General features: G+C 41.2%; 1 protein-coding gene across 1 annotated transcript in view; it reads left to right on the top strand.

Moving 5' to 3' along the window:
• Positions 1-769: 769 nt before the first annotated feature.
• Positions 770-16,628, top strand: part of MRPS5 (mitochondrial ribosomal protein S5) — a 43,522-nt gene continuing 27,663 nt past the window's right edge. The window contains exons 1-4 of the mRNA XM_048937741.1: positions 770-900; positions 4,886-5,023; positions 14,384-14,509; positions 14,811-15,044. Coding sequence (XP_048793698.1) covers positions 831-900; positions 4,886-5,023; positions 14,384-14,509; positions 14,811-15,044 — 568 coding nt within the window. The 5' untranslated portion in view covers positions 770-830. The remainder of the gene's footprint in view (positions 901-4,885; positions 5,024-14,383; positions 14,510-14,810; positions 15,045-16,628) is intronic.

Here is a 16,628-nt window from a genome sequence, read left to right on the forward strand (position 1 = left end):
AGGGAGAACTGCGTGGAAAACAACTGGTTGTTTTCAGCCAGTCACTCCTTCCTTTCAACCTGAGAAAATAATGGTTGAGAACAGATGGAAACAATTTTAAGGAGGGTCAGATGACACAAAATACCCTAAAATCATACAGGGTCAGTTCACAAGTTCTTTGTATTTCTTTATTCCATGGAATGTACAGGAATGAGCCAGGAATGGGCCTTCAGGACTGCGAGTCACTTTTCTTCCTTCCGTCTCCTGCAGCCCATGCAGAGCACTCAGTGCACTCAATGCACACAGCCTGACCTTCACCATCAGGCAGCCCTGCCACAAGGCTTTGGTGCTAAGCAGCCCTTCTTGCATGGCAAAGTTCTCTTCTCAAATCACCGTCCAGCAAGGGACACGGCCAAAGCACGAGGGCGGCCACCAGCACCACCCTAACCCAGTAGCAAACAAGATGGCGGCTCTCCTCCCATACCCGTCGGCGAACAAGATGGCGGCGCGAAGCCCCGGCCCGCCGCCTGGTGGCCCCGCCCCATCCACGTGACCACCTGTCGCTGGAAAAAGCCCCATGCCGAGGTTGTGCACTCGGTGGGGTCCTGCGGAGCGTTCCAAGCTTGGGGCTGTTCAGAATATGCCTGTCGGGAGGATAACAGTGCAGCAGCTTGTGGTAAGGGCGGGGAGGAGAATTTCAGCGTGGCTTCAGCCTGGAAATAGGCGCTACTTTCCAGTATTCCTCTTTGGTCTTTCCGTCGCGAGCAGCTCTCTCGTCGCCCTCGCTTACCCATCAGGCAGAGCGTTGGACAGCTAAGTACGGTGGCCGGCTGCGGAGGCGGGAAGTCAGCATGGCGGCGGCGGTGGTGGCGGCGGCCGGCCGGGCGTGCGCCTATGGTGTCGTGCGAGCGGCCTGGCGAGGTGCGGGGGCAGGGCGGGGGGTAACGTATTTGCGCCTATGGGGGGCTGAGCTGCCGGCCGGGGGGCGGCTGAGGAACTGGCACGGGGGCGGTGCGGCTCTGGTTGTCCGTGCGCCTGTGTGGCGGGAACCCAGTTGTTCTCACAGGTATTCGTGATGAGTCCCGTAGATCGTGCTCTGCAGCTGCAGACTCTGGCTGCATGGCTGACGATTCGGAGACGTGTAATTCTGCTGTAGGTTCTGCGCTGCGTTTCGCTGTGCAGCAGTCGTGCTTCTCGTCAGATGCTAACGCTGTTACGCAGCGCTATTAATCAGCGAGCGCTGCCGGATCTGTGGGAAGCGAATGTGAAGCGGTGTGGGCTCAGAGACAGCGCGGTGCTGAGGGTCCTTGCGCTTTTTATGTTGCTGAAGACCCTTCGTCTCTGTCACCGCTGCGTGCCCTTCTGCAGCTCTGTCTCCATTTGCTCAAGCTGCTCTGGCCTGGGGCAGAGCCCTGGGGGCAGTTTTTCCCCCTCTCATTGTTATCTTTAAGGCTTGGCAGCAGTGAATCCCGTGGTGGATCCTCCAGTTGGCAGCAGTGAAAGATTCTCATCTCCCGCCCTTTGTGTTCTTTGGGATTCCTTAGGGGCTGCGATAATGTGTCTCCATAGAGTTTAACAGCAAACACCATGCATGCACACAGTCTTAAAGGGAAATCTTAAAAGAGTCTTAATGTAAAGTATATACATACTATGGGATATTTATGTGAGGGGAAATCATCTCTTGTATTGGAAACTACCTTGACATCCACATTCTGTCTTCCTGGTTCTTTCTGTTTTCCCTTTTCTCCAGAAGGGACTTCTGTCACAGCAGTCCATGTGTGGTACCAGTCACAAATCCTGCTAATAAATTTTTACAATCTGCTGTCAGAACCCTTTATGGAACTTAAGTAACTTGATGAACTGAAGTCCTAGGCACGGCTGTCCTACAGGGAAAGCCTCTGAATAATAAATATTGCTGGAGACTGAGGTGGGAAGAAAGGCCAGAGTAATTTCCTAAAAATATATTCAAGTCTGGTGTTAGAACACTTGGAAGCTGAATGTGTTGGGTTGTTTGTGTTTTTTTGTTTTTTTGTTTGTTTGTTTTTAACTTTTGACAGACTTTCCTTCTTTCTCCCTTGCCTTCAGAGCCAAAAGGATGTTTGTTAGTATTTATTTATTTTTTCAGCGTCCAGGAGCTTCCTTACCTTCCTTTTCTCTGTTTCTAAAAGGAACAGCTAAGTAGTTAATACATTCCTGGCCTCCTTCTTCAGGGTAACGTATAATGAAGTGATGTTCGTTCTTTAGCCAATAAACAATTACAGCTTGCACGTTCAAGAATGTTTGAAAGCAGTTTTTGCATACAAAATTTTTCAAAGTAGATGGAGGTGGTTTTGTTTTGTTTTGTTTTCTGAGAATCACTTAGTGCAGAGATTTCATTACTACGTGAGCTCTTGTGAGATGACATGAGAAAATAGTAATAACTCCAAAATATTTTCCCACTGGAGATTATTTGTATGAGTGTGTAATTTCTGTGCATAACGATTTCATTTGAATAAAAAGCAGCAAGCAAAATATAAAACAAAAACTCCATGCAAGAAAAAAGTTCATTGCCCATTAGAGATTAACTTGACAGCACTTGATATCTTCAGAACTGCAATTTGGAATTTAAATAGACACACCTCTGTTTTTTTGGATATATATATATATATAGATATATAATATATATATATATTTTAAAATTTTTTTTTCTTAAGAATGATGTGATTATTTCAATCTAGAGCCTCCCATGTGTATGCCTGTACCTGTACTCAGGCAGTTTCTGCGAAGTTCTAATTATAATGCTGCCATAAGCATTTCAATGGCTGTTTTTTTTTTTTTTTTTTTTTTTTTTAATAGGCTTTCTTTTGTGTGTGTGGTTGGTTGTTTCTTTATTATTTAACAGAGCAGTTCTCATGGCTGAAACCAACTTCTTGCAGTGTTCCTTTCTCTCAAGTACAGAACTAAGAACAGTTCTCCGTATTTAACTCCTGTGGAAAATAGTTACAGAAGCAGAGGGGTTTACTGAGTAGTTGCCATTTGTTTAAGAAAAAAAAAAAGCTGGGCTCAGGTTTACTGAACAGTGCTTTCATGATGAAAATGCACGGGTGTTTGGGCTGCTTGCTGCCTTTCAGGATGTGGGTGATGTAGAAATCAAATGCAGTGCGTGCCAGTTCAGGGCCCTGAGCATGGGGAAAGGGAGTGTGCACTGTGTGTAAGTCTATGAAAGGTGATTTAACCAATGTGTCACTTCAGTGGAGGGTAACAAGGTTTGGATGAAATGGGCACATCAAATTACTTGTATTGTGGTTGCTGTGTAGGAAATGGAGGACGTGGTGCATTAACTGCATGCGTGTGGGTACCACAGTGCAGTTTGATTGAGATAGAGCCATAGAATTTTTAACATGGGAAGTGACCTCTAGGATCATCTACTGATGTTTTCCACTGTTGACCTTCCATAAATATATATTTTTTGCTCTGCTTTTAGAGTGTTTATTCCCTTTGTAGCAATGTGCGCAGAGGTATGTGGGTATGCTTCCTTAAATACCAGCACTCAGGGTTTCATGCACTGGGAATTGTGGAGGTTTCTTGTGGGTGCTTTTTTTTGTTTGTTTTATTTTTCTCCAAGCGTTTTCCTGCTCCTCTTGTCCTATTGCAATTTGGACCAAACCAGTTATATGTCCAAGCATCTAGAATAATGTAACACAGCTCTTAGGATTTGTTATACATAAAAGCTGGATTTCCTGCTCAGCTGGAATTCTCATGCTTCCAGTCTTCAAAGTGTGAGTTCGTAATGTATGGTATTTTAAAGAAGACTTAATCCTTAAAGAAAATGTTGCTAGGAGATTTTTCTCTTTGATTTCAGAGAAACAGGGATCTCACCCTGCACTTCAAGAGCTTATGTTACAAATCATAATTGTCAGATGTTGTAGCACTTCTATAAAGCTACTTTGAATCGTTACACTTCTTGAGATCAGTTGGAGATGTCATCTCCTTTCTGTAACACTGGTGTTTGTTTGGCTTTGGTTTTTTGACATCTGACCTCTTCTGTGCCCTGACCACTGTCAGAAATGTTTTTCCGCAGCAGTTGATGTGATTTTACTGCCTAGTGATTCTTCTCTGTTGTCACTTTGTTCTGATTCTGTTGCCTCTGTAGGCTTTTCCTTGTATTGCTGTCAGAATCTTAGAAGGTGATGGTATTTAAGTTATGGAACTCTTCTTGGCCCGTTTTGTTTTTGTGTGTGGAGCCAGGAGTTGGTCTCAGTGATTCTTATGGGTCCCTTCCAACTCAGGATATCCCGAGTTTGGATTTGTTCTGTTTTCGGAGAGGCCCAGGAGGGTGATCCAGTTGATGGGCTCTGCATGATTCCCAGCTGGCTTTTTAGTGGAGTCCCTCCCCACAGGCTTCTGAAAAGTTCAGCAGGTATGGGATGTGAGAGGTGATTTGGATGTGGATAAGTAATTGGCTGCAAGGAGAAGTGGGGCTCCATTAGGAGGGAGGTCGGCTGTGGAGCTCCACAAACATCTGTGTTGTTGAGCATGTTCATGAGCACTCAAGGCATATGGGTGATACAGTGCTGTATTTATGTCTTCCTGTTGACATGTTTTAGAACATTATTGCAAGTTCTGTTACCAAGACAATTTATACCTTCTGAGGGTGCAGTCTCACTCTATCAGCAACTTGTTAGAAGCCTCCTAGCTTCCTTCTCTCTGTGACACTTCCTATTACAGTGGTCCCACCCCACCTCCCTCTGCAACTTAGTGCTTCAAGGCAGAGGCTTCACATCTGATTCCCTTTAGTTTCTAAATCATAGGAGTAAATGTTACTGGGAGTTATTTGTGTTTATATGGTGTGTATACTTGAGGGAAATGCTGTTTTCAAATTAAAATGTCCTTTATCTAAACACTTTTTTTCTGTTTTTATCCCCAGGGTTTGCTTCTGTACCAGTGAAAGGGAATTGCTGTTCCTATTCTAGCTTGGCATGGGCTTTCCAGGTGCGGTGTTCCATCTCTGTCCCCCAGAATGTGACAGTACAGCAATGCAGGCAAAGCAGTTTCTTCAATACGTGTAAGTCTTGAATTGGATTAAAATTACTGTCTGTAGCAAACAGAAAGAAAGAAGTTTGCTTTGGGAAGATCACAAAAATCTATAGTAATTTTTTTGTATCTCATAAGATTATGGTCACACCTACATTTCTTGATGGAACTGCATGCATAAAGTTCATTTCAATAGCAAGCAAGTATTTGATTTGCATCACAATGAATCCATTCAAAATACTTAATTGTATGGGAGGGAAAGACACCTTCCCCTCTATTTCTTAGTCCTTTACTGACAGCGTGAGCTATGTGTTTATTTTCCAAATGGTTTTTGAGCCACAGACAAGATGTACTATTTAAGCTGTTGTGTCTCAAAAATGAAATAATTAAAACACAATAATATGCTTAACAGAAACCGTTGATAATGTCTTGCTGATTGTCAGCCCAGCTACAGTATTGTCCTCCAATCCTGGAAGGAATTAAATGCATGGTTGATGTAACTGAGGAATGATGGCTGTTATCCTATTTTGTGGTTCCTTGTCTGTGGCATTATCCCACAGCGCAACAGGGGGAATAGTAAGAACATAATTTCTGGAGGAGATAACTGAAGTTTCAGAGTCATGTTGGCACTTTATAACCCACGAGCTAAAGAACAATGGTGTTTTCCAATCTTTATGACATAAATGTGGTAGAGTCGTGTATGTATTTTAAATACAACAGAGGTTTAAGTGATCATGCTGTCTGTCTGTTCTTATTCAGTATATTTTGGCTGTTGGCGGATTTTATTATTTTTTTTCTTTCCAAACAAATGATGGTAGAAGGGGCTTGAAAGACCTGCCAAGGGCTGCAGTGTGGAAGCTGATGGGGAAGGTTTTTGAGGATGCCAGCTGCTTAGAGCTTAGGCACTAATGGCAAGATAAAGCTATCTGTGAAGCTAAGCACTCTTTTTGTTTTCATAGACTCACAGAATGGCTCAGGTTGGAGAGGACCTTAAAGCCCCAAATCCCTGGCTGTGGGAAGGGCTGCCCTCCTCCCCAGCTCAGGCTGCTCAACATGGCCTGGAGCCCCTCCAGGGATGGGGAACCCACAGCTTTTGTGGGCAAGTGATTTTGTGAATCTTAAATTTAAAAATATAACTCCACAAGGTATTTCCCTGTGATTATTTGTAGGGTAGATGTTACCCTAATTTGTGTTTGTATTCATAACATCTAGATGAGGTCTGTTTTATGAGAAATTCTGCCAGCTGCCTTTTAGGTGACTTAATCAAAAGCATTTATTGTAATGGCATCGTTACTGTTTGACTTAATAAAATTTTAAGGAAGTTATATTTAGGCAAGCTACATAAAATTGAACTTTAATAAGATACAAGAAATTGGAATAATTGAAGTACTTCTTGTATGTATTCAGCAGAGATGGAAGCTGGAATACTGAGAGTTTCAAAGTATGGTTGTTTTAAGAACAGTTTTTATTCAAGAGGTCAGTCTGTAGGGTTCTTCACTTTTAAGAACCAGACTGGATAAAATCATATTACACTATCATTTGGAAGTAATGTGCTACCTTACTTTGTAGGCTCTTTTGTTAGAAAGGCAGGTTACAAATGTGGGTTGAACATGATAAAATAGTACTTGGTGCTTAAGAACAGTTTTATGCATTTTTTCAAAGCAATCAGAAAGGCTGGATAAATGAGGTGATCCCATAGGAACCTAGAGAATATAGTAATTGCTTTTTCTTTGTGCAATTCATCATGCTGTTTGTTAGGAAGCGTAAAATTTTATGCTATTGATTTCAAACATGAGCCAAATCTGCTGAGTTCCCATACAAATAAGATAATGATAGATGAGGTGTACAGTGCTAATCTTGGCATTACGATTACTCTCAAATGTTCTGTTCTTTTTCTGCTTAGATGCATGCAGTGGAAAGATAAGCCATTGAGTTAAAACTGCAGCAAAACTTGGTGCAATTCATTTGTTCAATTTGTGAATGTAGCTGTGAGTCTTAAGACCTGTTGTTTTCTAACCCTGTCTATACTGGGCTTAGGATACAGCACCAACCTGTTTTATTTTGTGCACCGTTTCTTGAAACTCATTTGGGATCACCTATTCCTGGAACTGAGAAATGGGTGTCAGGAACAGCTGTATCTGGCAATGTTTTTAGAAGGAAAATGCTGAGGGAAGCAATGGACAGTGGAAACTCAGAAAGTTCTGTGTGTACATAAAGAAATGCTACTGTGGTGGAGATTGAGAACTGGCATAGGCTTTCCAGGGAGCCTGTGGAGTCTCTATATTTGGAGATGTTCAGCAGCTGCTGGATCTGGGCAGCCCTTCTGGAGGAGGAGTTCGAGGGGTGCCTTCCCACCTGAGCCATCCTGTGAGTCCACGTGGGATTGCTGCAAAGCGCTGACTCACATCTGAGGGCATCAGGTGGGTGGGAAGCTCTGGGACCTTACTGATCTGAAGAGCTGACTAGAGTGGGGCTCAGTGGGTCTTGTTTATTGTGGGTGTGGAGCAGAGATCAGTTGAAGCTTAGCTACTAGATCCTTCTTGACATGGTTTTGTGTTCTGCTGTGGTGGTGTAAATGAAGAATTGGTAAAAGGAAAACGACACTTGTCAAGTGCAGAGTACTTTGAAGAGCTGCCCTGGTGGCTGTTCAAACACCTTAGCTGGGTGCATGAATTTGCTCTGCCGTGAATGGACAATGTGTGGCTGTCTGCATGCTTCCTTTTAGTAACACCTGTGAGAAACATTGGCTTTTCATGCTGTTCAGTCTCCTTGCACACTAACTACTGCATCTCTGGGTTCCATCAGGGTTTTAGAAACATGCCTTCATATGTTGCTTTTACTTCTCTGAAGCATCATTCTTCTCTAGATTCTCTAGAAATACTTCTAAACCAAGAAGGTTGGTTTTGGTTTTCCTGCCTGGTTTGGTCTGGTTTTGTTTTTGTGGAAGGCTGCTGGTTTTGGGGCAGGTCTTCTTGCTGAGTTGTTGTTTCCACTTTCTTTTCTCCCTGGTAATTAACAGCTGGAGTTTAATAGTTCAACATCTTCAAAATTCAAATGAAGTATGATATTAACAGTATAAATCACATTATGGCACTCATATCCTTTAGTAATGTGGTTGTTTCAGTAGAGCGGTAACATGGAATGATCGTATCTGCATTTTTAATGTGAAATATAATTTTCAAATGAAATGTCAAATGACAGTTCTTCGTGACTGAGAAAGTGATGGTACTTTTGTGTCTCATTAATGAAGGCTTACTTCTCTTCCATCATACTCTAAAAATTGTTGGCATGCTCTTGTTAGCAGGGTCACCTGTACCCTTCAGCTTGATCTTTAGTTTAACTCATTTGAATTGGAGGAATTGCAGTTATCCTAGGCAGTCTGTGGTCCTGGTCTGTATAGCTGGCTGCTGCACTTTGAAAGGGGCATATGTTGGGATTTGGTTTTGTTTGGTGATATACTTCAGTGAGTTTGTGATGAAGTAATTTAAAATGCTCTTGTTATTTCAGGATTAAATGCTGCCCATCCCTCCCCTTTCCACCCACCCCATATGAAAAGCAATTATGTTTGTATTTACTTAACGATTTCATGTGCAGGAAGGACCTGATTTTGTTTCCTTCAGATGATGATTGGAAAATGAATACCTCCCTCTGAAAAGCTGTATCTTAACAAACCTGGCATAACAGATAGTATTGCTTGTGCCTGTTTCCATCCAGCTTTTGTGTGAGAAGATAGAGCACTCTTCCTTCCCTACCTCTTTTCACATTTACGTGCTCTTATGAGCAAGCAGGCAGACTGGAGAGTGTATGTGTGGGTTGGAAATGACCTTCAAGATCACCAAGTCTGACCATCAACAAACCAGCATCTGCACATCTCTTAAATCCCCCCCAGGATGCAAACACCTCCACGCTCCTTAGCTTTCTGTTCCAGTGCTTGGCCACCTTCTCCTTGAAAAAATTCTTCCTAATGTCCCACCTAAACCTGCCCAGTGCAACTTGAGGGCTTTAAATTCCAGTGCTTCTGGCTTTTCCCACGCAGGTGCTTGAGCTTGTAGTTGTTGAGAAACGTGGCTTAAAAAGTGCTGTATACTTCATGGGAGAAGTATGTATCTGTGTGAGCAAAATGTGAAGTAAAGACCTTTACACTACGGAATTGAGTTGAAATATGTAAGCTGCCATTTCTGAAGGCAGCAGAGGCACACAGATGTGTCACAAATACCGAAAGGAATTGTCCCCCATCATCCAAACCTTTTGGCAATAACAGTAAGCAAAATTTCTCCAAAATCTGTTCTGTATCCAAGAGTATACGAGACTAAAGATCTTTTATTTGAGCCTGCAGTTGTACCACAATTATGCTTTCCCTGTCAGTGTTAATTCCATTAGTTACTGTTGGGAAAAAATGAAAAGAACTTGATTTCTCTGTTGCTAGGTGATGTTTCCTTATAGGTTAGAATACAGAGTGAGAAACACAACTATCTTTCAGAGCTCATAGAATAGATTGTAGCAATGAAGAGAGAATCGTATTTAGACCAACAATATAAAATTGTACTCAGAGTAACATGTGTTGTCTTTGGAGACTCTCCTTACTGCAAGCAATTACACTCTGTGTAAATCTCTGCATTTGTGTTCTTTATTGGAAGCATCAGTTCCTGAAAGCCTACGTGTTAATTAAATTTGATATTAAATTTTCCCAGTCCTATGTGAATTGTCTTCAGATTAAGTAGTTCATTTTCCTGCCTTGCCTACTTGAGAATCAGAGGAAAAGAGATCGTTTTTCAGGTTTTAGTTTTTTTATTTAATGAAGTATGACCACTCAGAAAAACAACTAATGAGTTACCACTTGTCACTGTCAGTAGCAGCATATGGAGAGGTTCCTTGTTTCCGCATTGAGGATGTCAAGATCTCCAAAATACACATTGCTCAGTTTTATTTCCTCTTGTGAGGGCAATGCCTCATGTATTTATGTGTATGTTGAAGACATGTGAAGCTATGAAATCAGACTTCTCCTTATGTTTCACTTATTGTATATGAAATGCCTAGTTCTACAGCAATTATAAGGCTGTCTCCAGCCTTGGTAAGTATTGTGCTTGGAAGTAGAAGTTAACATGTGCAATCTGAAGTGACACCTAAATCATTCACCTCATGTTTGCTTGGTGTTCAGCCACTGAAATGAGTTGTAGCTTTTGTTCTTACCACAACTTACCTATGTGGGTTTTTTGCCCAGCCACTTCTATGTTAACTGCTTTGGTTGTTGTTATTAAGCAGCCTTTGAAAGTTTGAAACGTTGTTTCAGCGTCTTTGTCTTTTATATGTTATGCTGCCCATATGCTGCTTTGTTTCTTAATAAAAGTTCTTTGGCTAATTATACAGGTAAAATTGAAGCATTGGGAACGTATACTTACATGAAAACAGAGGAGAACTAATGGAAGACGAATTAAATGTATATTGTTTAAGACTGTGCATAGTCTTGATTTTTTTTTATTTTTTATTTTTTTATTATTTTTTTTTTCAGGCTTTGTATCTCACTAAAGCTTAAGATCAGAGGCTTAGAAATCAGGAGTCCCTACTGAGTCCATACCATTGTTTCAGAAATGTCTTCCAAAAAAACCAACAGATTTCAAATATGAAAACTGATCCATTAGACATTACTGTAAGGCAATCTAGGAGTTAAAATGGACCTTTTACAACATGACGAAATTCTTGCCTCATTAGACCAAATGTCTGTCTGAGCATCCCATCTCCAGCAGTGGCATGTGCTATGGGAAGAAAATGAGAATTGGATGAGCACGTGGGGATGGACAGCTGCTCAGAAAATTGTAGAATGGCCTGGGTTGAAAAGGACCTCAGAGATCATCTGGTTTCAACCCCCCTGCTGTGTGCAGGGTCGCCAACCTCCAGACCAGGCTGCCCAGAGCCACATCCATCCTGGCCTTGAATACCTCTGGGGATGGGGCATCCACAGCCTCCTTGGGCAGCCTGTTCCAGTGTGCCACCACCCTCTGTGTGAAAAGCTTCCTCCTAATATCTAACCTAAACCTCCCCTGTCTCAGTTTGAAACCATTCCCCCTTGTCCTGTCACTATGCACCCTCGTAAACAGTTGTTCCCCCTCCTGTTATATGTTCCTTTCAAATATTGGAAGGCAAAAAATCCTCGCAACATTCAGTGATTTACAGTGTGCAACTTCTGTGTTTTGCATATTTGAGTGTTTTTTCTTCTGTGAATTTGTTCACTGCTTTTCACCCCTGTAACACAGCAGTGGTACATTCTCTTTTCTGGAGATGGAGAAGCTTGTCTTTACAATAGAAGACAAGGTCAAGGAAATGTCCTCCGCGCTTGGGCGCATCGAGGTCTGTGATGTGTTGGGTTCCCAGAGGAGCTGGAAAGCCTTCAACGTGCCTCTGAGGAAAAGAAAAATTACGTTTTTCATTAAGCATCTGAGTCTAGGCTCTGTAATTTATCTTGTCACTTGTAATAGAATATGTAAGCATTCCCTTTTGAGATGCTTTCTCATATTTCACGTGTGGAGAATTTTTTTTCCAAATTTTGTTTTCCTTTTGATTGGAAAAAGGAAATGGCTGAAATATCATACCAATTTAGAATTCATCTGCGTACAGAAGTTGCGTTTTAATCCAAGCTGAAGCCTGAAAATGAATGTTAGTGATTGGAAAGACCTTACAAAGTTCCTTAAGAGAATATGGATGCACAGTTGTAATGGCACTGACAGGCAACAACGTACTAAAATAATTGTGTTTGTTATAACACATTCCTTTTTTAATGTTGTTAATATTAATGTGGATTTGTGGTGTTCTGCTGCTGGACTGTTTGTCATCAAAAAATTGAAACAGAAGTTGCTTGTCATGTGGAAAAAATGAGCGTTCGCTCACAAAGTTAATCCTTTCTTCTCTTTTTGTTCCCTTCCATTTCCCAATTTACTGCTATTTGTATTTCCTTTCTTTTGGTAGTAAGCAAGCTCAAAACTCTCATCTTTCTTGAGGCAAAGAAATCTACTTTTAATCTCAGTTGATCAGATCTTGATTCTGTTTTCAGTATGGTTTACACCAAGCTGTTTTGGTAATGCTTGCGAGTTACTGAGGTGTGACCTGAAACGCGTCTTCTGAAGCAAGCTCTGATCTGAAATCGGAGAACAGCATAGAAGGGCACAAAACCAAATCCTTTTCAAACATTACAAGAACCTTTTATGTAAATTGAGTAAAACAGTGGCATCTTCACTGTTGGTAGTTGTTGATGATCAGCTTACCAGCAAACATGCTTTCAGCAGTGGATCGGTTTTTTTGGCCATACAATAAAATCTTAGATATCACATATTTCCCTTGTTTGTAGCTTTGTGCTCTTCAGTAGCTGGCTAGATCTGTGTGGTGAGTTTGGTTTTACAACTTGGGCTATTTCAGCAGTAATGGAGTGCATGCAGCTTCCCATTTCACTGAACTGGCGCTGAGGCAAAGGAAAGATAAAACCACAAATCATTGATTGCAGACCTAGCTGTGCTGTCTTCATTTCAGAGCATTTTCTCCAATGTGAAAAATAATAAGGTTACTGGCATTACTATTACCTCTGTGAGATATTTTTCCTGCAGATGTATTATGTATATGCTCTCCAGTCACGTTAGTGCTTTGCTGCCAAGTCAGATCGACCTTTCTATGATCAGATTTTGATTTTCTTAGTTGCTGTGTTGTCTGTTGTAAGCTGTGTCCTCACCATTGTAATCTTCTTGACTGCCCCTATCCTCTCTGTATTCTACTCCTGTCACTGTCTTAAAATCACTTTGGTATCTGACATCTTATAAAGAGCTCTCAGCTCTGAAGCCTGTAGGCTTCTGATATTGCATTAAATACAATTGCTTTCCAAGCAAGTGATGATACTGCTAGAGATTGATTAGATAGCTACACTTTGGTACCAAGTGTGGTGTTTCCCTCTTGTTCTGATATTATCAGATCCTGCTGTGTGATTGAGGCCAAAACGAGGTTTGTTCTGACCTCATCTTGCTGGATCTGTTGACATTGACTTGTATCCTTTGCTGCAGTACAACCTATTTGTTCTGTGACTTCTGCTGCTTTCCTTGTATTGTCAAGAAGCAGTGTTATGATGTAGACATTTAGATGCTAAAAGGCTCAGTGGGAGCAATGTTCAACCACTGAATTCATGCCAACTATCATAGTCTACATGAACGTGAGAAGTCACATCATACTTTACCTGCTTACCAGCAGTCTTTGTGTGGGTCTGTAACACAGTATAATCTTAGGGTATTATTAGTATTCATGTGCAAAAAAATCAGGTATCAATCAGCATGTATTTTATTAGAAGTAAGGAGAGCATCACATTTGGTAGCGTCTTGTACTTCGCAGTGTTTTGTTTCTTCCTCTGTGCTTGCTTTGTAGTGTTCTGAGTGCCAACTATGGGATTCAGGATTGGCCTTCGCAAAAAAGAGTTGTAGTCAAACATCCCAGTTGCGTTAAGGACTTTTGCCTGGAAAGGTGGGCATTATCCTTTGAATAAAGCCCCCTTGACCCCGTATTTGAACTTACCCAATGCAAGGAAAGCTAAGTACTGAACAGTAGCTCTGGAAATAGTGGCTAGCTCCTCATTCTCACCTTGATGTCAACATAGCAGGGCTCCCCAGCAGCGTAAAGTTTACTATCAAATCCGTACCTCCTCAGCCTCCTCCAGCAATTCTGTATGTTAGATGAAAAATCATGCAGTGGGTGAGGCTGGAAGGGAACTCTGGTGGTCAACTGATCCAAACATGTGCAGGCAGTGAATGTTCTGCATGATCACCAAGTGAGAAGGCCAGCTGAGTTCTGTGAGGAAGCAGTTTGGTTGTTTAGCGCACTGCGTTCCTTCCTCCACCCACCATTTCCATAAGCAATAACAGAGTGCTTTGTGTTTAATTGGAACATGAAAGTATCTGCAGGTTTATGTTGGTGGTGATTTGTATTTTGTGGGTTTTTTTTAAGCTTAAATATTTTTTAGAAAAAAGATGTTGACTCTCATGAATGCGTGACCTTGGTCAGGTGCTTAAAGGTATTGCTGATCTGAGCTCCTAATGAGTGATTGTCTTTATTTACCTAAGAGTTAGTACCTTACTGGTACTGGTTGGGATTGTCTGCCCTTAAATTGTTTCTGAAAATCCTTTTAAGAATGATGTACCTAGCTGTGTGCATGTCTGATGGCAGTCATCAGTGGCAGAGGCACATCTACCTCTGCAGCAAATACACGTGTATGTAGTAGGAAATTTCTTTCTCAGCAAGGCACTAATCCTACAGTTTAAATCCCAGTCATGGTAGGGTTAACTCTGTTTTATTGTGGGTTTTTTTTGGTTCAGTTTCCAATATATGAGGTAATTGTACATTACTTACAAAAACTTTCCTATTTCAGCGACAGCTGAGGAGCTATGGAAAGGAGCTTTGGCAGAAACTGGTGTGGGAGTAAAGAAAGGAAGAGGAAAGAGAAGGAAGAAAAAGCTGAAAAAGAATCTCAACAGAGGCCAGGAGATTGGGGAAGGTAGGTTCAGAAATAAAGGGTTGCAGAATATGTCAACCTTTTCACATGCAGTGTCTTTTGATTTAGCATACAGATAAGTTGCTGTTAATTTCTGTGATGTCTGAGCAGCTTGAGGTATCTCTGTTTTCTGAAAACTAAAAATCCTTGTGCAGTTGTTTAACGCAGTTCTTTGATTTTTAAACACAAATTGTGTCACAGGAAGCACTTCAAATGTGTGAGTACTTTGTGTTTTATTGCACTTTTCCAATGCACGGATTTCAGTCCTTGCTTGACATAAAACTTTTTTCCTCTTATTTTCAAGGACGTTCCGGTTTCCTCTGGCCAGGTCTTAATGCTCCTCTGATACAAGGTGGGAGAGTACAGGCACTTAGTCAACGGAAAAAAGAAGAACGAGACAGAATTCAGTCTGAGATTATTCAGCAGAGAGATACATGGGAGAAGAAGAGAAAGATAAAAATGAAGAGAGAGGGAGGATGGAGTGGAAAGTGCTGGGGAGGTGTTCTTCTGGATCCTCCTGATCCAGGTCCTAACGGAGGTAAGAAGACTGAATTCATAGCTTTCTTAGTCTTATTAGCCTTTTTGTCAAGGGGCTGGGTGAAAGGGAGATCCAGGCTTCCTGTGATTTGAAAATCCAGTTTGTACTTAGGTCTTGGATGCCTTTGTGTCTGTACATATGCTGATATGTTAATTAAGACAGCTGACTCAGAACAAGTTGCATTAACTCAAGCAAAATTTGTTAAATCTCTGCTGTTAGGTGAATGTGTTATGGACTATCTGATGTTATACTTCACTGTGGAGTAGTGTGTCATGTTACAGCCTGTTACAGAGGCTTTGGAGTGTGGAAATATTTTTGTGTTTTTGGCATCATTTGTCTTGAGTATGAAATGCAGCTGTGTTTTTGCATTGTTTCTTAAAGGATCTGTCCTGTTAAATCAACTTTTTCTTTCTAGTAATGTAGTGAAATATGGTTTAAGATGATGCAGTTTGAGTGTGGCTACTAAGTTCTTTATGTGCTAGAGAAATACCATAGTGAAACTAGAGATCTTAGAGTGGACAAGTAAACTGTTTTTTTTTTTTTTTTTTTAAATCATGCTGTTCCTCAGACCACTAGGGAATTTTCGTTAGCTTTAACATCTAAAACTGTAGCCCTCTTCAATTAAGCATAAAAAGAAGTTGCTACATTCAGCTGAGTTTTCCTTGTGAAGCACTTTATGGTGCTTGAGGATGATGTTTGTTACTGTTTTTCTGTAGTCTTGTATGTCACATGAGGTAAGAATGACAGCTGATTTCTCTCTAGCACTTGTTTGTGACAAGTTTCAGTCCCTAGTTCTCTTAACTGTTAAGCTTGGTTCATATCTTCATTACCCAGAGAAAGCTGTGATCTTGGAACACATGTTGCAGAAAGTCTTTATAAATAGGACTTGCTGCATAAATGGAAATCCCCAAATGAGTGAGAAACTATGTATGTGGAGTGCAGTAACTTTTTTTCTGTTCTCCTTGCAGTCAGCTTTGTTGCTCAGTCTGTCTACCTGCTGTGTGGTTTATGAATTATTCTACCTGCTTATTTTCTGGTGATGTTCTATTGGACCTTAATTCAACATTCAGGCATGCTTTGCACCAAGCCATAAGTCAGCGAGAGCGTTGTCTTTCCAGAGCAGCATAATGCTGTTGTCCATGCAGAATGAAGCTTTGTTGTTGTTGTTTTAATAGTTTTTTGTCTTGTAAATCCAACAGCACATAAATGTGTCCCACACTGCTGTCTTACGTTTCTCTGCTCCCTTGCCAGGCCTTCAATTCCTGTAGCTGGAATAGGTAATTCTGTGGCTTGTGTTGCTATGGTGTCGCAGATATCTTGTTTCCCTCAGACTTTCCTTATAAACTGGTGGAGCTCTTACCTTCTGATCTCATCAGAAGCTAAGAGATCAGAGCTTTTTTTTTCTATACTTGATTATAAGAGTAACTTGTTCTATTTCAATATCAGCCTAATACCATAGAGTATAAATGAAAAAATTCCTTTATTCACTTATCTGTGTTTCATTTTCTTACCTTGAGAGCACATGTACTGTGGAAGGCAGCAACTTAACAATGGAGGAGGCAGCCTGTCTTTCAAGTACAAACC

The sequence above is a fragment of the Lagopus muta genome, chromosome 2, assembly GCF_023343835.1.
Source record: "Lagopus muta isolate bLagMut1 chromosome 2, bLagMut1 primary, whole genome shotgun sequence".
NCBI lineage: Eukaryota > Metazoa > Chordata > Aves > Galliformes > Phasianidae > Lagopus > Lagopus muta.